Below are 26964 nucleotides of genomic sequence, written 5' to 3'. Positions count from 1 at the left end.
TGTATTTCATACTTTGGAACGGAACCCCTTTATTACTATGGGAGCCATAACTCAGTATTCGCGACATTTCTCAAGAACGTAATCCCCGCGAATAGCGGGGGTTTACTGTATTACGGTCTGAGGAAAAATCCCAGATGAAGGGACACTTGGAATCATACAGCCAATTCACAAGAAGGGTGATAAACTGCTTTGTTCTAACTATAGAGGAATTACATTGCTGGACACCTCCATAGCCAGGTGGGAAGGAGTAGCACACGCATCTTCATTAGAACGGGGTTCGAGCCCGTGACCACCAAATGCGGAGGATGCAGAAAGGTCAGGGAATGACCACCGCATATTCACGGAGCAATATGGCCTTAGTTGCTAATGCTCCTAAAAACCAAATAACAACAACAACAATTACATTGCTGAGCTTTACTTACAAGGTTTTGTCGGGAGTTATTTATAACAGACTGGTAGCATATTCAGAGAAAATCATTGGAGAATATCAGTGTTGTTTCAGACCCAATCGCTCAACAACTGACCAGATTTTCATCTTGAGGCAGATACAGGAAAAAGCATTTGAGTATAATATATACTTATTTAACCTATATGTAGATTTCAAATAAGCTTTTGATTCACTCAACAGAGAAGAAATGATAAATAATCTCCTTCTCCTGGGCATACCCCTCAAAGATTGTTAGGCTCATAAAAGCAACCATGGGTGGCTCTAAAGTAGTGGTGAGAATTGACAATGATTTGAAGACTCCCTTTCACATTAATGCTGGTGTTAGACAGGGTGATGCAATCTCTACTGTGTTATTTAACTTGGTTTTAGAGGCGGCTGTCAGAAAATTAGAAGTGACTGGGCACAAAGACAGTGCAGGTCTGTGCATATGCTGATTATTATTATTAGCCATATGGTGCAAGGAAGTCTGAAGCTTATGCTGCACCAGCATAAGCTTCAGGCTTCCGTATGATACCATCCATATTCGATGATATCCAGCTCAAGACCCTGGGTTTGCCAAGCCCATACTCACCAGATGTGAGCCCCTGATGATGTCGCTATTATCATCACATCTGGTGAGTATGGGCTTGGCACACCCAGGGACCTAAGCTGAATATATCATCATTGTTCTCTTTCTTGGTGATTTCTTTCTATTTCTGACTCTCTCTCTCTCTCTCTCTCTCTCTCTCTCTCTCTCTCTCTCTCTCTCTCTCTCTCTCAGGGTAACATGGGATTTGTTTTTTGGCTGGGGGTGCAGCATAAGCCTCAGGCTTCCTTGCACCATATGGCTAATAATAATAATAGTATGTCTTTTGTTAGCCTTAACTAAAGCATATTTTTTGTGTTGAATAAAGCAACATTATATATATTACAACTTAAATAGATGTGCTCTTGAAAATGCAAGTGGTCTTAAAAACATGTGGTTTTAAAAAAGCATCACCGATGTAGATTGGCTCTGAAATAATCCCTTGACCTTTGTATAGTGCCTATTTTGTCACTTTTTACTCCCACTCAAGGAAAACCTTGGGTACAAAACTGACCCCCCCCCCCCACACACACAGTGCCTTCTAATGAATAATGAATGAGAAATGGGACCAGCAGAATTGTAAATTTACGGAAAAATTATAACATATAATTTAATTATATGGAAAAAAATACACTAATAAATATACAAATTTGTAGTACTTAATTGTTTAAAACCACATATGAATTAAACAATTCTTGATGTGCCTCAAACATTCTTCTTCTTTAAATCTTCTATTGGAATGAGCAGCAGCAGCCTGCAAAGTGAGGTACTGGGGATTTCAAGGGCTGCTGGGAGTCAACATGGAACAATTAAATACATTCATTGTGTTAGGGTAACTAAGAGTAAGAACAGTTGTATATATACTTGCATGTACACCAATGCTAGGAGTATAGTAAATAAATTTGATGAATTTGAAGTGCTGGTCAAGACATCAAAAGCAGATATTCTTGAGATATCAGAGACGTGGTGCCACACGGATATAAGCAACGCAAAATTCGAATTTGGGGAATACAATGTGTACAGAAAGGAAAGACAGGACAGGACAGGAAGGAAGGAGAGGTTATGCTGTTAGTTAAGAAACACATAAAATCTAAGGAAGTGCATCCAATTGACATTGGTGGAGTATGCAATGTTGAGTCAGTATGGTGTGACATAAGCACAGATTTGCTTATGTCACACCATACTGGCATAAGTAAAAGGGAAAATGAAAGTAGGTGTGTGTTATAGGCCTAATGAATCTGATGAGTATAATGAGCAATTGTGCAGAGAAATAGAGTGGGCTGGTAAATCAGGTTGTGTTATAATGGGGGATTTTAACTTCCCACGTATTCACTGGAACTTGTAGATTGGTCACTTGTACATTATAAAGACTTTTGTGGGTTTATTGGATGACTGTTTCCTTCAGCAACATGTCTGAGAGGCAACCAGAGGGAGTAATACTCTTGATCTGATTATCAGCAGTGATTCTTCATGTGTTAAGAATCTGCAGATAAAGGAACCATTAGGTGGCAGTGATCACAGATTACTGATGTGGGATTTACTTAAAGATGTAACTACCATTAGCGATAGAGCGAAGGGTTTTTGCTTTCATAAAGGTGACTACAGTGGTCTCAGAGAGTTTTAAATTCTATGCAGTGGGATCAACTGATGATGTTACCAGTGGTTAATTCTAAATGGTCTTTAGGAACTTAATCTTGGTGGGTACTAGGCTTCTCATACCAATTAAGAAATACTGTTTAATTTAAATTAAACAGTATTTCTTAATTGGTATTTAATTTAAATTTAAATACTGTTTAGGCCTAAATGGATATCAGATGAATTAATGCGGCTCATGGCAGAGAAGAAACATGCATGGGATGCATATAAATTTCAGCCAACACAGAAGCCTATTGTAGGTATAAGCTAGTGTGTAATCAAGTCACAAAGGAGGTTAGGCAGGCGAAGGCAGATTACGAGAAATCGTTAGCAAAGGATGCAAAGGAAAACAGCAAAGTGTTCTTTACTTATGTAAACTCTAGAAGGAAAGGGATGAATCAGATTGGTCCACTTAACATAGATGGTGACTATTGATGATCGTGCTCAGGTAGCTGATAAACTGAATGAGTATTTTGCATCTACATTCACACATGAGGAGGGGAATGCCAGACGTTTATCAAACATCTGGCATTCTAACTGGAAGCTAAGAGATTTTGTAATAACTGAGAGCAAAAATGGAGGAGAAATTGAAGTTAAATATAAGGAAGGCATTTGGGGTGGATGAAATCTATCCAGTTATATTAAAGGAGGCAGCAAAGGAAGTAAGCAAACCCTTTGCCATAATTAGCAGAGCTTCCTTAGACTCATGGGAGGTCCAGATGGATAGGAGATGTGCAAATGTGTCCCCAGTTCACAAAATGGGATCAAAGGGTGACACGAGTAATTACAGACCTGTTAGTTTGACTTCTGTTCCAGGGAAAATAATGGAGTCGCTGGTTAAGCAAGTGATGCAGGGTCATCTAGACCAGCAGTTCCCAACCTTTTTTTGACTTGGGAACCCCCTTTCAACATAATATTTTTTAACGCGAACCACTAAGCCTGTATTCTCTGAAATTGTATAATATTTCTGAATTTTTATTATAATATATTTCCAGTTCTACGTTTTTATAAGCGACATAGCATAATAATTAAAAATTATTATTAAGTATTATCCATACTTTGTAAAGCAGTTATTAATCAGTCCAAGCTAGATTTCAAACAGGCTAAGAGTAGAAAACTTGCTTCTTGTCCAAATGGTAGCCGAGCATTCTGGTCTCTTGCCAAAGCTATTGGCGGAAATTTTACCCATCTCTCTGTTCCCACTTTTGTCAAAACGAGATTGTTCTGTTACCACATCAGCCAAAGATAATGCTGACCTACAAGCATCCTATTTCCCTTCCACCTCACTTGGTAAATCACCTCAAACCATTCCCAGTAGACTCCATTCACTGCTTCCTATAGTCTTCCGTCAAAAGGATGTCAGAAGGATTTTGATGAATCTGATGCTAAGAACTCCAGGTCCTGATTGTATTTCTCCACTTGTTGTCAAAACCTCTTCCCCTGAACTTACTCCTGTTTTGTGTCATCTTTTTTCACTTTCTTATTCCAAAGGTGTTTTTCCTTCTGCTTGGAAATTTGCTCATATCCAGCTAGTTCCTAAAAAGGGCGACAAATCCCTTCCATCCAATTATCGGCCCATTGCGATTACTTCTACTCTTTCCAAACTAATGGAGAAATCAATTAACTGCCAACTCTTAAACTATCTGGAAATCTTTCACCTGATCAACGATTGTCAGTACGGATTCTGTCAGTGTTGTTCCGTGATGAATATTCTGGCTTATGTTACCCATCTATGAACAAATTCAATGGAAAAGTTTTGTGAAACTTAGTCCATTGCTCTTGACATTTCAAAGGCTTTTGATTGTGTTTGGCATAAAGGTCTTCTAAACAAGCTTCCATCTTATGGTTTGCCAGTGTTTTTTGTAATTGGGTATCCACTCTCTGATTGCTCACTCTGGGTGATGGTAGATGGCTCTGTCTTCTAACTTCTCCACTAATGCTGGTGTTCCCAAAAGTTCAGTTTTTCCTCTCACTGTTTTCCTCTTGTATATTAATCGCTTTCTTCCATTGACCGGAAATCCTATTCATAGTCTTGCTGTCGATAGCACATTGCATTCCGCCTTCCCGTTTGAGAAACCTTGCCCTGCAAAAATAGCTTCAACTTCTTGAATATCCACTACCATTTCCTTAAAAAAAAGATCTCCATGTAATTCTCCAGTGATGCAAAGATAACTTAATTTCAATCCTTCTAAAACTCAGTCCTGTCTTATATCTCGCAAAAAAGGATTCTTCTGCTTATGTTTATCATCATGATGCTCCGATTTCTAGGCAAGATATTGGGGATTACCCTGACTTCTAATCTCTCTTGATATAAAGCACACGGAAATACATAGTTCCCACATCTGGGCGGAGCCCCCAAAACCTCTCTCAGGCTTCTAGATTCCATTTAAAAGAGGGGAGTTAGGTTAATTAATGTCTCATCTCTAACAGTATCTCTCCACTCTGTTTCATAGACTTTCTGTTTCTGCTGCATGCCTTTTCTATACATACTTCCATGTGTCTTTTCTATAGATACTTCTGAATTGGCTTCTGTAATCTGGCTCTCTCTTTCAAAACAGTCCGAACACATGCTGCAACCATTGAACACCCTATTACTGTCCAAGTTCAAACTCACAGAACCAACTTTTCTTCTTCCTCATTTTTTCATTCAATTTCTTTTTTCTGGAACAATCTATCTTATGTATTTCCTGAAAATTACAATCTACAGAAGTTCAAGTCTAATGTCAACAAGTATCTCCTTTCATCTTTTCAACCTTCAATCATACTAAGTACTATAGGTTCTAAAAAAAAAAAGTACCTATACATAACAGTGGTCCTTGATAATTAAAAAAAAAAATAGTATGGAAAACGTATTTATTTAACATGATATACTGTAAGATAGTAAACTAATTACAGTGGTACCTCGGTATACTTCTTTAATCCGTTCCCAGATCCTTGGACTTATACCAAGCAGGACGTATACCAAACAAATTTTTCTCATAAGAAATAAAGGGAAAATGAATAATCCGTTCCCATGAAAAAAAAATCCTATTGTTATTGGCATATTATACATTGATGGGGTTGTATAAAATAATTTAAACACTGCTTAATACTAAAATACATAAATACAAAAGCAATTAGATGAAATAAATGAAAATTTAACAAACTTTAATTTTCTCTTTTCTGTCTCTTTTCCCTACTTGGACCTGGTTGAGGATCACCAGGTTTGACGTTTACTAAAAATCTGTCCAAAGAACTTTGCTTCTGCCTTCAACTCAGGATGTTTTGGAAATGTGACATTGTCTGGTCATTCCAGACAATGCTATTACGGCTTGTTTGGGCTTTGCTGGTGTGGTACTTCTCTGCAAAGTTTTTGATATCCATCCATTTGGCAAAGATTTCCTTGATTAATATAGTAGGGGCTTCCTTTTTCTCCTTCTCCTCTGAGCCTGAAGAGAGTGTAGCCATCTTAGTCTTGTGCTTCTCCTTCTCAAGTTCCTGCAGCTCCTCAGTGGTCAGCTCTTTCCTGTGTCCCTCCACTAACTTCTCCACATCACCATCACTCACATCCAGACCCATGGACCTGCTCAGAGAGACAATATCCTTCACTATAGGCACAGCCTCAAAGTCCCTTTCAGTCACTGCTTCTGGCCACAGATTCTTCCAAGCAGAGTTCATTGTTCGGTAGGAAACTTCCTGCCAGTCTTTGTCAGTGAGAGATATGCAATGGATGATAGTAAAGTGATCTTTCCAAAACACTCTCAGGGTTAATTCTGTGTCAGAGGTCACTTCAAAGCACCTCTGGAATAGTGCTTTAGTGTAGAGTTTCTTGAACTTACTGATGACCTGCTGGTCCATGGGCTGAATGAGAGGAGTCGTGTTGGGGGGGGGACTTTACAGTGATGAAGTCAAACTCTGGCAGCACATAGTCCTGCAAGCTTGGAGGGTGAGCTGGAGCATTGTCCATTATGAGGAGGGCCTTCAGAGGCAGCCGACCGGGCTAGCCGAGTGGGTAAAGTACCTGCCCGGCAACCCAAAGGTCGCGGGTTCGATTCCCGCCTCGGGCTTGGATCAAAGTACTGCAAAAACCTTGGGAGGTGCAATATGGCTACAGAAGCCGATGCGCCAACAACTACCAAATAAATAAACTACCTACAGAGGCAGGTTTTTCTTCTCTAAATAACTTTTTACACTTGGCCCAAACATAACATTAAACCACTCGCTGAAATATTCTCTGGTTACCCTTGCTGGTTACCCAAGCCTTGCTGTTTGACCTCCACATCACAGGTAACTGAGTTTTCTGCATGTTATGTTTCTTAAAGGCCCTCGGGTTTTCAGAGTGGTAGATCAGTAGAGGCTTCAGTTTGCAATCCCCACTTGCATTTCCACAGTACAAGAGAGTTAGCCTGTCCTTCATTGGCTTGTGCCCTGGCAATGCCTTCTCCTCTTTTGTAATATAGGTCCTGTTAGACATTTTATTCCAAGACAGGCCTGTTTCGTCACAATTAAAAACTTATTGGGGAACAAAACCCTCAGCCTCCACAAATTCCCCAAACCTTTTAACAAAATCATTGTCAGCATCTTTATCAGCACTGGCTCCCTCTCCATGCCTCACAATACTGCGAATGCTAGTCCTCTTCTAAAAATTATCAAACCAGCCATGGCTGGCTTTAAACACTTCACTTTCTTGGCTCGTTCCTGCCTTTCTTTTAAAAAGATTGGCATGCATCAGTTTTGCCTTTTCGCAAATGATTGCCTCCGATACGCTGTCGCCAGCACACTGTTTTTCTGTTAAAGGCAATTTCTCAACATGCTCTAATGTCCCTGATCTTTGTTTGGTAATCGATTTCACCCCCTTCCCAACGTTAGCAGATTTAATAACGTCTTTGTTTTTCACAATTGTAGATACCGTTGTTCTCGGCATACGGTATGCAGCAGCCAAGTCACGGATACTCATACCACCTTTATACTTTTCAACAATCTCTTTTTTCACCTCCATGGTGATCCTAACTATTTTCTTCGTTGCTTGTCTCTTCTCATTAACTTTCTTAGAACTCATGGTTAATGAATTTACAAAAAATTTACGCGAAAAAACACAAAATCATGTGAAAATTCACAGAGAGTTATAGTACGGGTTGTTCACTGAATGGTAGAAACTGTCGTACTGATGCTCGTGGGCAGTCATGGCAGAGATGCCAGATCTTACCCCCTCTTCAAAAACCAAATTCAGTCGATCGAGGATGTAAGTGCACGCATACGTCCTCGGTCAGTTTTATTCAGAAAGCCGAGTGAGGACGGGCATGCATACTTTGCTAGCGTCCGTCCTTGGTTGGCTTTTATTCGGTTTTTGGAGAGGGGGGTAAGATTTGGCATCTCTGAGTCATGGCTTTGTCTCAAGAGAGGTAAACAAGGGTAGCGTGTGGTGTCGTGACTCATTTTGATGCACTTGAGTCGTATACCAAACAAAGGTCGTATACCAAACAAAATTTTTCGCTTCCAAACAGGACGTATATCAAGTTGGACTTATTCCAAAGCAGACGTATACCGAGGTACCACTGTATAAGGAATTGTGGGAGATGTGGTTTGTTTCTTTGGCATTTCTTTACTTTTTATTTAATTTTATTTTACTTTATCATTTATTATTAGTTATATTTTGTAGTTTACAATAACATTCCTATATAAATCTAAGCAGATGACATTACAGAATTTGTACTGCAAACTCCCTGGAACACTTTCGCGAACCCCCAGGGGTTTTCAAACCACTGGTTGGGAACCGCTGATCTAGACAAGACTGCAGTTATAGTTGAGACACAGCATGGGTTTGTTAAGGGGAAGTCTTGTCTGACAAATTTGATTGATATTATGATGTGGTCACAAAGGAATTGGATGCAAAGAATAATTTTGATATCATATACTTGGATTTTAGGAAAGCTTTTGATACCGTGGCACATGAAAGACTACTCTACAAAATGGAGCAGTATGGCATTAAGGGCAAGTTGCTATAATGGATAAAGGGATGGTTGAATGGGAGAAGACAGAGAGTGGTTTTCAATGGACACTGCTCTTCATGGACTAATGTTATAAGTGGAGTGCCCCAGGATTCAGTGTTGGGCCCATTGTTGTTTTCGGTATTTATCAATGATGTTGATGAAGGTATATCAGGGTTAATGTCTAAGTTTGCAGATGATATGAAGGTTGGCAGGGTTGTTGATAATAGTAATGATAGTATTCTACTGCAACAAGATCTAGAAAAGTTGAGCAGATGGGCTGAGAGGTGGCAGCTGAAGTTTAACATTGACAAATGTAAAGTACTGCATATGGGTAGCAGTAACCCCAGAGTACCATATCTACACTCAGGGTAATGGAGAATGACAAGGATCTGGGGGTAATTGTGCAGTCAGATATGAAGTTCTCTGAACAGTGCAAAAATGCTGCAAGAGTAGCTCATACAGGAATTTTGCTAGCAGAAATAAGGGGGTGATTGTCCCCTTTTATAATGCAGTGGTCAGGCCACTTCTTGAGTACTGTATACAGGTCTGGAGGGGCCTCATTTTAGGAAAAATGTAGAGCTGCTAGAACAAGTACAGAGATGGGCAATGAGATTGGTGAGTGGAACAAAAGGTTGGTGTTACCAAGAAATGCTTACATTCTGCAAATCGCTGCATCTGCGAGGTGATCCAGTTGAGGTGTATAAGGCCTTGAAAGGATTGAGCAAGTGAAGTGCTAATGGGATTGTTTCTCTTGCTCAGATTACTCACCTGAGGGGGCATAAATTCAAATTGAGGAAAGACAATTGTAGAATAGATGTGCGGAAATTTGCATTTAGCCAGCGGGTGGTTGACAGTTGGAACAAACTTCCATCTGTTGTAGTGGAGGTCAGCAACTTAAATAAGTTCAAGGCAGGGCTTGACAAACATTTGGAGTGAATGGATGGGTGAAATGGGAAGTGTTGTTTTTGTTTTTTTTTTTTGGCTGATGCTATATAAGTTTGCTTTCTTGCATCATATGCCCTGCTAATGCTAAATACCAGTTATTTCTTATGCAGACTGCCGCATCAACTTAGCATTCTGTTTACAAGCCACCTATTGCAGTTCTTAGTTTTAACTCTCAATTTTTCATTTCACCAATGTTGATGAAAAGATTAGTATTAGTATTAATGGTGGCAAATGATGCAAGAAATCAAGCTTATATAGCATCAATGAAAAAAAAAAAATAAAAAAAAACAATTTCACTTATCTATCCTCTCCAATAGTTTGTCTAGTTCTTCCTTCAATTTATTCAAGCTGTCCACTTCCACAATATCAAATGGAAGTTTGTTCCAAAAATCAACCAACCCATTGGCAAAAGGCAAACTTCTGTACATCTATTCTGCAACCATCCTTTGTCAGTTTGGATTTATGCCCCCTCGTTTGTATAGAGTGAGCATTGAGCATGCTCAATCCATTCAGAGCCTTAAACACATTAATCAGATCACCTTGCAGATGCCTAGTCTCCATATGCTGCAATTTGCAGAACTGAAGCCTTTCTTGGTAATAGCATCCTCTTTGTTCCTCTTGCCAGTCTTGTTGCTGTTCTCTGTACCTGCTTCAGCAGCTCTATATCTTTCTTAAAATGAGGCCTCCAAACCTCTGTGCAGTACTCAAGGTATGGTCTGAACATTGTCTTATACAATGGTATAATCACTTCCTTATGTGACTGCACATTACCCCCAGGACATTTTCCCTTTTCATGAGTGTAATACTAGATAGTTGATAAGTTAATCTGAGATTAATGCTGCCCATATGCTGTATTTGTGAATTAATGATGGTATTTATCAATTTTCGGTATTTGTCAGTTTCCCTACATTTGTCAGTGTTAAATGCAATTGCTATTTCTCAGTCCAACCAGTTAATTTTTCTAGATGCAGCAGCATACCATCATTACTGTCATTAATCACCCTGCCAACCTTCATATCATCAGTAAACTTAGACATTAACCTGATATATACCCTCATCAATCATTAATAAATACTGAAAACAACAATTGGCCCACCACCAAACCCTGGGGCACTCCACTGATAACATTAGTCCACGAAGAGCAGTGTCCATTGATAACAACTCTTTTTATCTTCTCTCACTCAACCATCCCTTTATGCATAGCAGTAACTTTCCCTTAATGCCATACTGATCCAATTCGTACAGCAGTCTTTTATGTGCAACAGTATCTTTCCTGAAATCTAAGTATATGATGTAAAAATTATTTTTTGCACCCATTTCCTTTGTGACCACATCAAAATATCCAGTAAAATTGGTCAAACAAGATTTCCCCATAAAAAAACCCATGCTGTTTCTGAAGTATGACTGCAGTCTTGTCTAGATGGTCCTGCATTACTTTTTTAACCACTGTTACCATTTTTTCCCCTGAAATTGAAGTTTAGTTAACAGGTCTGTAATTACTTTTGTCACCCTGTGAATGCCCCTTTAAGAATTGAGGATACATTCGCAATCTTCAGTCCACAGGGATTTTCATGAATCCAAAGATTCTCTCATAATTATGGCTAAGGGTTTGCTTACCTCCTTTGCTGCTCTCTTTAATATAATTTGTCAGATCCCATTTACCACAGGTGCCTTTCTTGTAGATAACTTCAACAATTTCTTTTCCCCTTCCCTTTCAGTTAATACAAACTCATTTAGCTTCCTGTTGAAGTTTGATAAACTTCTGCCATTCCCCTCTCTAAAGAATTCCCCATGTGTGAATTTAGATGCAAAATACCTCTTCTTTCTTGCATTTTACTCTTAATATAAATAAAGAAGTCTTTGCTGCTTTTTTTGGCTTTCTTTTTTAGAGACTTCTTGTAATCTGCCTTGGGTTGCCTAATTTATCTTGTGACTTGATTGCAGACTAGTTTATATCTATGAAAGGCTTTTGTAGCACCTGATAATTTATATGCATCCCATGCTTTTTTTCGTCTCTGCCACACAGATCTATTCAGTTCTACCGATATCCATTTAGGTCTAAACCTTGAATTGTATTTCTTAGTTGGTATGAAAAGCCTAGTAGCTTCTGTGATTATTTCCCTGAATGCTTCCTACCTAGAATTTGTTGTTGGTAACATCATTAATTGGTTCCACTGTACAGAATTTAGAAACTCTCTGAGGCACCTGTATTCTCCTTTACGAAATCAAAACCCTTCCCTTTATGCTTGAAGATAGTTACATCTTTAAGTAAATCCCACATCAATACACTGTGATCACTGTGAACTAGTGGACCATTTATGTGCAGATTCTTAATGCATGAAGAATCACTGCTGATAATCAGATCAAGAGTTTTGCTCTCTCTCTCTCTCTCTCTCTCTCTCTCTCTCTCTCTCTCTCTCTCTCTCTCTCTCTCTCTCTCTCTCTCTCTCTCTCGTTGCTTCTCTAACATGCTGCTGCTGTAGAAAACAGTCAATCAATAAATCCACAAACAAAAACTGGTCCACTCTATTTCTTTGTACAGTTGTCCATTGTATTTACTACAGTCATCCATCCTGTAACACACTCCTATCCTCATTTTTGTTTTTCTAATGTTTGCGTCACACCAAACTGACTCAACACTGCACTGGCCACCCATGTTATCTGGATGCACTGCTTAGATTTTATGCACCCTTACTGCCTTAGATTTTATTTGTCATTACTGCCTTAGATTTTATATTTTTGATGTTAATAATCTGTACTTTGCACAGCGTATTGACAAATTATGTTATTACTGTACAAATTATGTAATTTTTACTTATTTAATCAAACCATACTGATTTCACATATGAGACTCAAGATATAGAAGCATATTCTATTTTATTCAATTATTTTAAAAAGATAACAGCAGAAACATAACTGGAAGTATTTTAATATTATATTTATTGTGACTATATTTTATTTTACTACTAGGTATTACTATTACAAGTAAATCATCTTTCTTCATTAAAAGGAGGTGGTTCTCTACAAGATCTTTCATTACTAAAGGTAAATGCATTTATTTATTATCATTAAGCATTTATGATCCCAAGCAAGTGGGATCATAAATGTAGTAGGGCATCCCAAATTTGGCATTTTGTTATTGTAAATTTTATTTAGATAAAATTATGTATTTATCTAGAAAAGTTAGTTGTATCATGCCACAGAATTGCAGGCACTGACTGCCATTGTTTGGCATCTCTTGCAAGTTGTGGTCTTTTTACTTGAATTTGTTCTCACATATACGCTGAGCTTTTGCTAGCTGATTCAAAACTTGGCATGCTTAATGGAATGAATCGGTTTCTGAGGAAGCAAGTTGATGCCCTAAAGCAATTTGCTTGTTGGAAGTTTCTCAGAGATTCAATTAATGTGTGATGCTTTTCTGGTCTCCCAAATCCTTCCCTAGAAAGAGATCAGCCTATTCAGAATGCTTTGACATCTGCACGTGATAGACAGTCTTACTCAGGAACTGAATTGTAAGGCAAACAGAGAACATAATTTGACTGAAAGATAGATGATGCAAAACCAGAGTATGACTACTGGGCAATAAATGATGAACAAATAGTTTATCAGCTACTAATGGTTCTGTTGGGTGCTAGTAATATGTGTGGAGACTAATGACTTAAAGCTTAATGAAACTGGATTGCTTATGAAATATAAGTCCATGTTGAAAAAGTGGTCATGGCACAAAGAATTTTATGATGAAAGCCTTGTGGGTTAACACTGGTCTTGATGAACTCTGCAGAACTTATGCGGGGAAATTTTTCTCAACATGGTTGGTCTTAGTAGGTGAATGGAATTTATTTCTCAAATATGGTATTCACTTAAATTTCACCTTCTCTAATAGCACTTGTGTGTAATCATTCATTATATAATTCAAGGGAAGATGGTATATATTCAGTTGTAATTAAAAAGGCTGGATATGTGTGTATTAAATGGTTGAGAATGGTAATGTGAGCATTATTGGACTTTGAGAAGATTTCCTTAGACTGGAGAAGTGCTATAATGTCTTCCCATTTTACAATAGTGGTGCTAAAGAGGAGGTAGGTAACTATAAGCCAATGAGTTTGACTTATGTGGTGTGCTGTTCAGGACCATCTTGGCAAGAATGGTATGAATAGATCTCAGCATAAGTTTATTGAGGAGGAGGTCATGCCTGAACAGTTTCGTAAATTACTTGATGTAATCATTAAACAATTGGATGCAGATAACAGTTTTGACATTACATTTGTCTAGACTTTAGTTAATTTTTTGATAAAGTCCCCCATGGAAGGCTGATATACAAACTGTAAGAATTAGGAGTTTTTTACAGGTAAGAAATTGCCCTGGATTACAGGCTGGCTGAGAGATTGGTGACAGTGTTAAAACAGTCGGTCTTCAGCTTGAACTAGTGTAGCAGTTGGGATCACTCATGAATTGATGTTTATAATTCTCATAAATGATATTGATTAGGATACCCAACTTAAGTTGTTAAATTCTGCTGAATTTGAAGGTGGGAAGGTTAGTTAACAATTCGAGCCAGGCTATATTACTTCTAAAAGAATTGATTGCATATGTGGTCTGAAAAATGGCAACTTTTGATGTCAATAATGTTTAATGCTTCTAAATGTATGGTTATGCATTCGAGTCCAGAAATACTGGGTCACAGATAAGGTGGGAGGATGGTGCTAAAAGTGGTTCACGATAAAAAATACTTTTATGTTATGGTTAAATCTGACATAAAGCTTTCTAAGCAGTGTAAGTAGGTGGCTAGGAAGGCACTTGGCTTGTCTGTGTTTTCTAGAGCCTTTGCTTGTGGGAAGAAGAAGAAGTTATTATCCCTCTTTATAAGATGATGGTTAGGATGTATTTAGTCTACTGTATTCAGGCCTGGAGGCTGCACTTTTAAAAAAAAGAAAACTTCTGGAGAGGTGTCAGAAAAGGGAAACTAAATTGGTGATGAATAAAAAGTGCTGTAAGTTCTAATACTTCTTGTGCCCAAACACGAGAAGTATTAGAAAGAAGATACTTGTTTACATTAGACCTGAACTTCTGTAGATTGTAATTTTCAGGAAATACAAATGAAGGAAGGTTGTTCCAGAAAATGGAAGTTGAAGGAAAAAATGAGGAAGACAAAAAGTTGGTTCTGTGAGTTTCAAGTTGGATGGTAAAATTATGTTGACTAGTTGCGGCACGTGTTTGGACTGCTTTGGAAGAGAGAGTGGGAATTACAGAAGTCAATTCAGAACAGTGCCCATGGAAGTATCTGTAGAAAAGGCATGCAGCAGAAACAGAACTTCTATGAGACAGAGAGTGGAGAGACATAGATGTGAACTTTTGTAGATTGTAATTTTCAGGAAATGTGTGTGAGGGAAGGTTGTTTCAAAAAACGGAACTAGAAAAGTTGGTTCCATGAGTGTCAATTGGATAGTAAAAGGAAGGATATTGACTGGTTGCGGCACATGTTCAGACTGCTTTGGAAGAGGGAATTATAGAAGCCTTTTCAGAAGAACAATGCCTATGGAAGTATCTATAGGAAAGGCACGCAGCAGAAACAGAACGTCTATGAGAGTGGAGAGACTGTTAGAGATGAGTCATTAATTAATCTAACTGCCCTCTTTTGAATGGATAGGTGGAGATCTACTGGAGGTATCCATAGCCGAGTGGTCAGGAGCGGGAGTGCAGTAGCACACGCTCTTTGAGTATACCGGGGTTCCAGCCCCTGACTGCTGAATGCAGTCGATCTGCCAACCCACACTGGACCAGCGTGGCAGATTATGGTCCATTTCCCTCAGCATGAATTATTGAGGAGGCTTCCATCCTGCAGTGGGTTGATAATGGCTGCACTTTTTTTACCTACTTGAGGTGTATGAGGCACTGAAGGGATTGAGCAATATGAGGCACTGAAGGGATTGAGCTGTTTCCTCTTATAGGTGAGACACAAACCTGGGAGATACAAATATTAAATTCCAGGGAATAACAGAAGATTGGATCTCATGAATAGGTTCACCTATAGGTAGGTGCCTAGGCTCCAGACTATAATTTGAAGACCTGAAGTCTTTCTTGTTAAGCAAGGTGTGGCCATTGCCTTATAAAATGGTATAATCACTTCCCTGCTAGCAAATTTCGTCTATATCATTAACAGAACCCCATGCATCAGCTGGCCTGGCAGTCTGTTGCACCACTCAGAAAACTTCATATCTGACTGCACAACTATCCCCAGGTCTTCTTCATTATCCACTATCCTGAGTGTAGCACAACACAGTTGGTACTTACTCTGGGGTTTCTGCTCCTATATGCAGTATTTTGCATTTGTCAATGTTAAACTTCAGTTGCCATTGCCCAATCCATCTGCCTTGTGATTACCTTTTGGGAATGGGAACAGTATGAATATTCTGTTTTATTTTAATTTTTTATTATTATTAGTTCAATTCCTTACATCATTTAAGCTGATGTGGTATTCCATCATGTAGTGTACATCAGCAGTTCCCTTGTGCATAGCTCGTAATTACTAAATCCTACTACCATATTTTCCAAGAGGAGAATTTTAAAATTTGGCTGTATTTAGAGCGAGTGGATAGGTGAAATGAGGGTTTTTTTTTTTTTTTTTTTTTTTGGCTGATGCTATATAAGCTTGCTTTCTTGCATCATGTGCCTTTGCTAATGCTAATTATTTTCCTCTTAATGCTGGCAGTGACCCTTCCTGTCTGCTCAGCCATGAGATTTTCCAGTTGTAATCTCACCATAATTATCTGGTCCAGGACAGAGCCAGATGCCTAGAGAGACTCTTTTTTGTACTGATTGTTGGTTTCTTGTCAGGCAATTCAGATTGTGAGGTTTGACCACGTTGAGGGACTCTGTTTTAGATCTAGACTTAACTCTCCTTTTTTTGTCAGAAGCTAGTCCGTGCTTGTTGTCCTCCTCTTCAGAAGTTGGATTGGGTGTCATTTTCTACCTCTGTTTGTGTGAGATGAACTGCAGGTTGCAGATTCTGAGTTTTTGGTTCAGAGTCTGCAGTCATTTGTACTGCATTATCAGCTGGCCTGTATATTATCATTTTCTTTCTTTTTGTTGTCCTTGCCCTTTTGGTGTTTTGGTTTACTGTCCATCTTAGAGTGTAAATTGGTGTTTAATATATCTAATACAGGAGCAAGACAGCAGCATTAACTCTATCTTCGAGAGGCATCCTAATGTTGGCCAGGACCTAGAAGTCAGAATAAGATTATCTACAAATGCTCTGCAGTCAGCCAGGCCCAATTCCATAGCAAGAAACTCATCATTCACAGTGGACCACAAAAATGGGCCAAATTAGAGCCCTGGGACATCCTCTGGTGACAAGTCTAGTGACTTCTTGAAAGATGGCAGTGACAGAAATGGTTTTCTTTTGTGAGGGTAGTTGCGAAGAAGAGGTTAGCATGAAGTTGGGCTTCATGCCTGATTATAAATGGCCACCAGAGGTGGTCAAAGGACCACAGAAGTCTATAGAGATTGCCAAGATCTGTTTTTCTTCAGTGGTGGAGACAGTGTGGAGGAGGTGGGTTGATGGCGTTGATTGTACTGTGGCCAGTCTTGAAGCCATATTACTTTGCCAAATAAAGGTTCTTGGAAGTAGTGAGGTAAAAGAAGATTCTCAAAGTTTCCCAGAGATAGAGAGAAGTGCAGTGGGATGATAGGATTTAGATAGTTGTAGAGGTTTATTCTGGCTTTTTAGAGTCAAGCAGATGTTTGCATTTTTCCATTGTGCTGGGATGGCACCTTTTGTAGACACTTATTGTATAATGAGAGAGGGTAATTTGGGTGGGTGGCAGCAACGTTCTTTAAAATCTTAACCTCTACTAAGTGTGGCCCCGGGCACTTGTTACCATGTATTTTGGCCAAGGCCTCATTAAGCTCCTCTATAAGAGAACTGCAGCCCAGTGTGGTTATTCATATATAGATTGTACAGATATCTTGTTCATGGATGAGAGGCTGATTGTCATCATGGAACAATGCATGCTCGTCACTGACTGAGTGGCACCATGACCAGGTAGTTGTCATGGTGCCACTGGGAATAAGCATACTTTGATGATCCCCCCCCCCCCCTCAGGGAGCTTATCCGTGATCATATGATAGATGATCCCCAGGGGTCAGTGTTGAGACCAGTGTGCGCCGCGAATTACTCTTCTGTGTCCTAATGAGTTTAGTGTGGCTGTTGTGATGCCATTAGTAGAAGTGCATCGATTTCCACTTGGATAGAGAGAGAGAGAGAGGTCTCGACACATTGAAAATCCTTCAATGTGTCGAGACCTCTGGATTGTCCAGTGTAGTTGTTCCAGTTCAGCACACCACCATGGGGTAAGTAGCATTCACGTGTGCTTTACATTTCTTGAGTGAAGAGTCAGAGGCTTGAAGGATACTCCTGGTGAGAAATTGCTGTTTGAAGACATTGAGGTGTTTGGTGGACTCATCATTGTATTCGGGAAGTAAAGTTTCAATGGGCATTCTTGATAAGGTTGGAGGATCCAGATTCACAGACTGACCCAAGAAAGTGATGACCCTGTGATCAGATGTGGTCCAGGCATCGTGGACACTCTTGGAAGTATGGGGAGACAGATCAAGTGGCTAGTGTTACATCGATGGTGCTTTCCTAAAGTGTGCTGGAAAACTTGGGAAGATTTCCTGGCAGTTTAAGTATGTAAAAATTGTGACGTGTAGAGGAACTCCTCGAGCAGTTGTCTGTGATAGGAGCCAATCCTATCTGGGATGGAACTATGCCAAAGGACAGAGCAACAGTTGGCATCCATGCAGACAAGGACCTTAGCTGGTGAGAGCAAAACCAGATATTAGATAGCATTTACTATATCATTGTGTCTAGTATGTAGGGAAACAAAATGCAGTGTCTCAAATTTGGAGGAATCACTCTGTACTCCCAACAGTGCGTGTTGGGAGTACAGAGTGAGTTGATTGACATAACCGTGAGCCATGTGTTCCTGACTGTGATCATGCCCCCCATGGGGTATCATTTAGATCAGTGGCTTTTGATCTTTTTTAATAACAGCACCCCTATGTAATTTATTTTATTTTGTGGCATCTTTACTCAATTTTCTGCTTGTTAGATCTGATTCTCTCTCTATATATATATATCTAATATTAAAAAAATATGTTATATGATAGTTATTACAATAATATAGCTATAAATAGAATTCCAATTCATAATACAAATTATATATATATATATATATATATAATAGTGAAATTGTAGTAACCTTATAATAACGTGATAAAGCTGACTAAAAAATGAATAGCAAATGCTTAGAAAATGGTACTCACCTTGTATAAATCTGCAATAAAATTTTTTTTGGTAGATGTTGGTTAAATTTAGGTTGGAAGAAGCATTAAAAAGAACTAAGGCGGGGGAATGGGGTGAAAATATTTTAAACAGATTTTAAAATGAGCGCAAGGAAGTAGAAATGCAGATCTCCAATCCTTGGTTGTCATAAAGAGGTTAAAAAACGTAAATGAAAAAAAGAGAGAAGACCGGTGGTGCCAATAGTTGTTACGAGGGACTTCCGTGAGTAAACCGTCATCAGTTGGCAAATGGAAGAGAAGTGAGTGCGCGTTGTACTTAAAGTTTATCTAAACTCCCACGATGCTCTTTTTTACATGTGGGAACTTTAGCCGCGAGAGGTTCCAAGCCGGTGAAAGGTTGAAGGGAAGTTTAGCGTTAATAATGTTGAGATCAGAATGGTGTCGGTACCATTCGATGGTGAGGGCTTCGTATTGAAGAATTCCGTAGCTTGATCTAAGTTTAATAATAGTGATGGCAGAGTCAACAAGGGGGGTGTGGTTGTGGGTTTGAGCATGGGTTGTTAACTCAGTGCAGGATTGACTTGTCTTGAAACTGTTGAAGTGGTAGTATGCGCGGGTATTGGAAGTTGTGGAGGAACCGAATTTGGTGGTAGTGCTGCCGATGTAACAGGTGTCGCAGTTCGGTTGGCATTTTATGAGATATATTAAGTTATTGAGATCATTGATGGGATATTTGTGTGTATCTTTGTAAGAATTAAATAGGGAACCTAGTTTATTGTAAGTGGAGAAGGTGAGGGAGATGTCGGTATCTTTGAATGTACGTCGGAATTGTGCTGCGAGTTCACTATGGTAAGGGAGAACTATGCGAGTATTTGTCTTGTGACTGTGTCTGGTGGGGTTATTAATACTGTTTTTAATGGTGGATATTGTGTGTTGGATAAGTTGAGGGGGATAGCTCCCGGCTATGAATTTATCAGTAAGGTATTGAAGTTCATTGTGTAGATCGTTTTGTGAAGAGGTGAATTTGATAGCGTTGTAGATCTGGTTGTGTAGGACAGCTTTTTTGGTACTAAGGGGATGATGTGAGGTGAAATGTAGATATTTACCGGTGTGCGTATTTTTTCTGAAAATCTTGGTATTTAAATTTGTGTCTGTTGTATAAATAGTAAGATTAAGAAAATTAATCTGGTTGTCCGTTGTGATTTCGAGGGTAAGGTTTAGCCTGTCATGTATTGTGTTGAATTTTACAAAAAGATTGTCTATGGTTGTTCTGTTGCCTATTATTAGGATATCATCGGCGTTCCAGATGTATAATTTAATTTCAGAGGGGAAAGGTTGTAAAATTTGGTTTTCAATAGTGGCGAGATAAATTTCAGAAAGGGGGCCAGAAATGCCTAAACCCATTGGTAAGCCAAATGTTTGTCTATAAATTTTATTGTTGAATCTAAAATACCTAGCGTCTAGTAAAAGAGTGGTAAGTTCAAGGATGTGGTCATCTGAAAGAGAGGTACGTTTCGTTAAAGTGTCATCAGCTGTTAGAAGTACGCGTAATGCTTGTAGGGTGAAAGGAATATGCACATTAGTGTATAGGGATATGACGTCAAAAGAAGCTAATACGTCTTCGTCGGATATGGTGGTGTTGCTGATTTTTTGGAATGCTTGGTTGGTATTATTAATTTGGATGTAGAGAATCGAGTGAGCGGGGATATAATTTTGACAAGGAAGGTGGATAAATTAGCAAAAGCTGATTTACTAAAAGAAACGATAGGTCTTAGTGGGTGGCCAGGTTTGTGTAACTTGGTTATTCCAAACATGTGGGGCAGAATGTTGTTGCGAATACCTATCTGTTGTAATGTAAAGAGGTTGATTTCTTTGTCCTGTCTGAGTTTTCTGATAATTGTGTCAAACTTATTTTTAAGTTTTGTAATGTTGTGGTTGCTGTCATTTGTATATGTATCTTGGTCGGCTAAAATTAACTCCATTTTTTCTGTGTAGGTGTTCTTGTCCAGGATAACGATTGTGTCTCCTTTGTCAGCTTTTTGGATGATGATATTTGGGGTTTTGCTTAGTCTTTGTAAATCTGGGAGTTGTTGTTTTTTTATGTTAGGGAGAGATGTGAGTTTAGAATTTATTATCCTATTAGACTGGTGTATAAGTCGCCACTCATTGGGATGTTGATTGAGTTTAGACTGGAGTTCGATTATACAATCTTTTATTGAATAGTGTTGTTCTTTAATGGCAAAATTGAAGCCAAATTCTAGGCCGGAGAGTTCGGAAGGGGTGAAGGATTTTGAATAGAGGTTAACAGTGGAGATTTTTGGGGGGGGGGGGGGTTTGGATGTTAGTGTGTTCCATTTTTTGGTGTGTTTTTCTGCTATGTGTTGGATGGTGGCGTACACCGGTAAATATCTACATTTCACTTCACATCATCCCCTTAGTACCAAAAAAGCTGTCCTACACAACCAAATCTACAACGCTATCAAATTCACCTTTTCACAAAACGATCTACACAATGAACTTCAAAACTTCAATACCTTACTGATAAATTCATAGCCAGGAGCTATCCCCCTCAACTCATCCAACACACAATATCCACCGTTAAAAACAGTATTAATAACCCCACCAGACACAGTCACAAGACAAATACCCGCATAGTTCTCCCTTACCATAGTGAACTCGCAGCACAATTCCGACATACATTCAAAGATACCGACATCTCCCTCACCTTCTCCACTTACAATAAACTAGGTTCCCTATTTAATTCTTACAAAGATACACACAAATATCCCATCAATGATCTCAATAACTTAATATATCTCATAAAATGCCAACCGAACTGCGACACCTGTTACATCGGCAGCACTACCACCAAATTCGGTTCCTCCACAACTTCCAATACCCGCGCATACTACCACTTCAACAGTTTCAAGACAAGTCAATCCTGCACTGAGTTAACAACCCAAGCTCAAACCTACAACCGCACCCCCCTTGTTGACTCTGCCATCACTATTATTAAACTTAGATCGAGCTACAGAATTCTTCAATATGAAGCCCTCACCATCGAATGGTACCGACACCATTCTGATCTCAACATTATTAACGCTAAACTTCCCTTCAACCTTTCACCGGCTTGGAACCTCTCGCGGCTAAAGTTCCCACGTGTCAAACTAGGTTCCCTATTTAATTCTTACAAAGATACACACAAATATCCCATCAATGATCTCAATAACTTAATATATCTCATAAAATGCCAACCGAACTGTGACACCTGTTACATCGGCAGCACTACCACCAAATTCGGTTCCTCCACATCTTCCAATACCCATGCATACTACCACTTCAACAGTTTCAAGACAAGTCAATCCTGCACTGAGTTAACAACCCATGCTCAAACCCACAACCACACCCCCCCCCCTTGTTGACTCTGCCATCACTATTATTAAACTTAGATCGAGCTACAGAATTCTTCAATACGAAGCCCTCACCATCGAATGGTACCGACACCATTCTGATCTCAACATTATTAACGCTAAACTTCCCTTCAACCTTTCACCGGCTTGGAACCTCTCGCGGCTAAAGTTCCCACGTGTGAAAAAGAGCATCGTGGGAGTTTAGATAAACTTTAAGTACAACACGCACTCACTTCTCTTCCATTTGCCAACTGATGATGGTTTACTCACGAAAGTCCCTCGTAACAACTATTGGCACCACCGGTCTTCTCTCCCTTTTTCATTTACGTTTTTTAACCTCTTTACGACAACCAAGGATTGGAGATCTGCATTTCTACTTCCTTGCACTCATTTTAAAATCTGTTTAAAATATTTTCACCCCATTTCCCCGCCTTAGTTCTTTTTAATGCTTCTTCCAACCTAAATTTAACCACCATCTACCAGGCGCCTCCGTAGCCAGGTGGGAAGGAGCAGCAGTGCGTAGCACACGCTTCTTGATTAGACCGAAGTTCGAGCCCGTCACCACCAAATACGGAGGATGCGAAAAGATCAAGGGAATGACCACCGCATATTCCCGGAGCAATATGGCCTTAGTTGCTAATGCTCCAAATAAGAAAACAAACAAACAAACAACAACCATCTACCAAAAAAATTTTATTGCAGATTTATACAAGGTGAGTACCGTTTTCTAAGCATTTGCTACTATTCATTTTTTAGTCATATATATATATATGAAATATGAAAACAAAGAAGTGGAAAAAAAGGAAAAACAGGAAAAACAGTATGTGATTTAATTTTTATCTCTATTACCCTCCCCTCTTTTTCTTTCAGCTTTTGTACATATGATTGGCCTGTTAATTTGGCATTAATTCAGATTTAATTCTACTTAATTTTATATAGGTTCTTAACATTCTTTTTTTCTTTTTTTCTTCAACTAGGTCGGCATTTTGTGTTTAATAACTTCTCCATCTATATTTATTTTTATTTTTATTTTATTTTATTTTACTTTCATCGGTGACACTTATATATATATATATACATATATATATATAATAATTTTATTCTTTATATAGTATTTTCTCTATTTTTTTCTTTTTTTTATTCTTTATATTTTATTGTACTAAGTAAACATCAATTATAGATCACCACAAAATTAAAAAGATACCGTACACCTTTTTATAATGAAATAAACATAAATTTAAAAAAGAAAAAAAAAAAAAGTTTAAATAACTGAAACCAAAATTACGTGTCACCCTTGGAATGCCGTTGTGGCACCCCTGTTGAAAACCACTGATTTTGATATTCACTGACATTGTAGTTGCTCAGGTAGCCCTGCATCCTGGAAGAGTGAGTATAAAGTTCCTGTAGCATAAGCACATCAATATCTTTCTCTCTTCTGCAATAAGTTTGAGTTGGTGTGTGGCTTGTTTATGGTGTAGAGCCATAATTGATTTTCAGCTGGAGGTTCACGCCAATTTCAGCCAATTTGAGCTTGACTAATTTACAATTTGAGCATACAGGGTCTTGGTTTTTGTTAGGGCATTCCTGGAACTCAACGCCATAGTGCCTTCCTGCACATAGTACCCACAGGTTGTATCTGGCTTTGCACAGATACAACCATGCACATGTGAAGCATGCCCAAACCTGGGGCATTTGAAAAACTTTGGAGTGGGAAAGCTTTCCCTGAATCAGTGAGCATTCCATCCCACATAAACTCTGTCTTGTGCTGTGAAACACTTGGAGACATTTCAAATATCCAGTTGAAAGTAATGGTAGACTTTGATTTGGTTGAATATTTAGGTAAAAGTTCCTTGGTGAGGTCCCCTCTGGTTAGCATAGCCCTGAGGTTACGCCAGTAGATTTCCTCCAAATGGTCTTCAGGGGAGATCTTGTCGACATCAAACAGGATCATGGATGGGCCCTTTTTATATGGAGCTTCAACTTGAAGTCCTATGTTCAAGACCTATGGGTTATTCATAATCTTGGTAGCTTTCTCCCTAGTTGTTGTTTCAATGATTATTCTAGGTAGCCTGGTCTTTCTTACACTTTTAATTATTATATTTTTCCTATTAGCCTTGAGTTTATTCATAACAGTTAACTCTCATTGCCCTGGATTCCAGCTTGTTTTCATTTGTGGGTCTGATGACCACAAGATTGGTTTCTCTGGTAGGTAGTTTCTTTATAGTAGTATGAACAGGTTTCTCATGCAGAGGGGATTCCCTCAGTGCTTCGTCATAAGAAAGGGAATGGTTATCCTTCTTTTCTTCCACAAGGATGTCAGTTTGTACTCTAAAGTGTTCATTATCCACGTGGAGGCTTAATAAGAAAGTCATTTTATTTCTAGATGATTTTAAGAATAAGATGACTTTATTCCTAGCTGCAGACATGATATGATTCGTCAGTTTAGCAACAAAATCCTCCAGATCTAATTTACATTATCTGAGATACAGGATTGCCATCAGCAATAAATGTTCTCTGTAGGATAAGTTGTTAGGTGTCATCAACAATGATTTATTCCACCACCAAGAGGGGGGGGGTGATTCAGTACCTGAGTGCAATCTAGTCCAAATGCATCATTTAGTTGAGGTCGGAGTATGCTTGTCTGCACTTCCCAGTTGAAACAAGACTTGATTTGCTTTATGTATTGCATCCATCATTTCGGATTCCGCAGACTTGGTGTCACTATCAGTCACAGTGGGGGATGAGTAGGGGTTTGGTGGGGGGGAAGGATCATAATTCTGAGGTTACCCAGAATTTAACTTAGAAATTTAGTAATTAGTTAAAGATAGACAGGTTCGCAGCGTGACATTGGGGAAGGTGGCTCCAAATGCAAAAATTAAATTTTTTAATTAAAATATCGCGGGAGTATGTAATATGGAAAATTGGAATTGCAAGTGGGTCAGTGACCAAAGGAAATTGTGCCGACAACCCAAGCTGAATTAAAGGCAATAAATGGTCTGTTCTTTTTCCAACTTCATGAGCACAGTCTTAAATTTAACCTTTCACTTCAAGCAGGACTGACTGCAAACCTGTGGGCAAACAGAAGAAAGTGTAGCACGTAGCTTTGATTTTGGTGGAAGATTTGACTGACCAGCTATGATTTTTGTCATTCAGCAGGCAAAAACTGAATAATACAGCACAGAGAGTTAGATTTAAGATCAATCAAAAATAAATAAAAGTAAATTACCTTTTCACTTTTTGGTAAGCTGATTTAGCCATCAAGGAGATAAACTCTTGGCCTTCTTGATCATATGGAATACAATGACTGTTCTTTTATTATTAACACTAAAATTTCATTAGAGGATGGAGCTAAGAAACACTGACCTTGTAATAAGCCATGCACTGACAGGTTAGAACATCGGAATGATAGCAAATACTGTATCTTCATTTATTGCATATGACCATTATTAAAATTAGTACTGAAAAAATGTTGTCATTATTTCTGTCAAACTAAATTATATGGCTATTTCAGAAAAGATGCTTAAAATATAATTCCATAACAGCATTGTGTATTAGTAGAATGTGAATGATGTAATGATTTCATCATTAATGAGTATAATATAACCTTTAATACTTTGTCTTTTAGTATGTATGTCATAAAACATTAGTAAATAAAATATTTATTTACTGAGTAAAGTGTATTTATGTTAAAAAAAACTCTGAAAAAATTGGTAAAAATGTTTTTGGCTATAACATGCTTCACTTAATGCAGATATTAAAGTTGTCGTCTGACACTCACATTATATTGTGGTTGCACTGTATTTTTATATATTTTTAAAATTAAATAGACATCAATTTCCTTCATTTCTGCTTTTATATAGCGTATCAATTATTTCTTAGTATATTAATAAATGTATTTTTGTGTATCTGTGTGTATTTTATGCTTCTTTATTGCATTTAAATCACAGTTATGCCAATTACAATTGTATTTTTAATTTATATTTGAATCAATATTTATATATTATGCAGTTTCTGGAAAATTATGAAAACCAGAACTGGTCTCACCTGAGGTTGCCAGATCTGAGGTGTCCTAATTATTCAGATTATATCTGATATTCATCCTTGTTGTTTGAATTTTATAAATTCATTATACATAACTTTATTCATTTACGAGCAGATGTATTTTGTCTTTATAGGTACTTGATTTACACTCCAATAAATTTACAACTCTGCCTGAAGGGATAGGATTTTTAGTGAATTTAAAGGTATTTAATGTTTTAATTACTAATGTTACAAATGAAAAAGTTTAAGAAATTTATATTGTTTTCAAAAACTAGAGTTTTTAAAAATATTTAGAGAAACTGAGACAAAAATTATTACAGACAGCATTGTGAATTACTCCAGAGTGAGTACAAAAAAATATAAAAATGGAAATAAATTCTAAACCTTTTATTAGATTATAACAAAATTCAGTTAGGCATTTATTTTTTTACATGTTTTAATGCACAAGGCAGTGAAATTACAGAGTTAGGCAGATAAGTTCATGGTTGCCAAAAATGTTTCCACTTGATTCTTGCTTTGCTAACAGCGACCCCCCTCCCATTCAAGAATCAAGTCAAGCAATTTTTATCATTCAGTTTCAGTTAAAAAAGGTGTAGTACCAGAAGACAGATGGATAAAATCTCTTGAGGACAGAAAAGTAATAAATTC

At 38.2% G+C, this 26964-nt stretch overlaps 1 protein-coding gene across 1 annotated transcript in view; it reads left to right on the top strand.

The window, feature by feature from the left end:
• LOC150087314 (E3 ubiquitin-protein ligase LRSAM1-like) overlaps positions 1 to 26564 on the top strand; it is a 149941-nt gene extending 123377 nt beyond the window's left edge. The window contains exons 5-6 of the mRNA XM_090372444.1: positions 12533 to 12607; positions 26451 to 26564. Coding sequence (XP_090228570.1) covers positions 12533 to 12607; positions 26451 to 26564 — 189 coding nt within the window. The remainder of the gene's footprint in view (positions 1 to 12532; positions 12608 to 26450) is intronic.
• Positions 26565 to 26964: the final 400 nt, after the last annotated feature.

Source organism: Mastigoproctus giganteus, chromosome 4 (assembly GCF_048544385.1).
Source record: "Mastigoproctus giganteus isolate SK-2022 chromosome 4, ASM4854438v1, whole genome shotgun sequence".
Taxonomy (NCBI): domain Eukaryota; kingdom Metazoa; phylum Arthropoda; class Arachnida; order Uropygi; family Thelyphonidae; genus Mastigoproctus; species Mastigoproctus giganteus.
The sequence above is the reverse complement of the archived record's forward strand: the minus strand, read 5'-3'. Positions and strand labels throughout refer to the sequence as shown.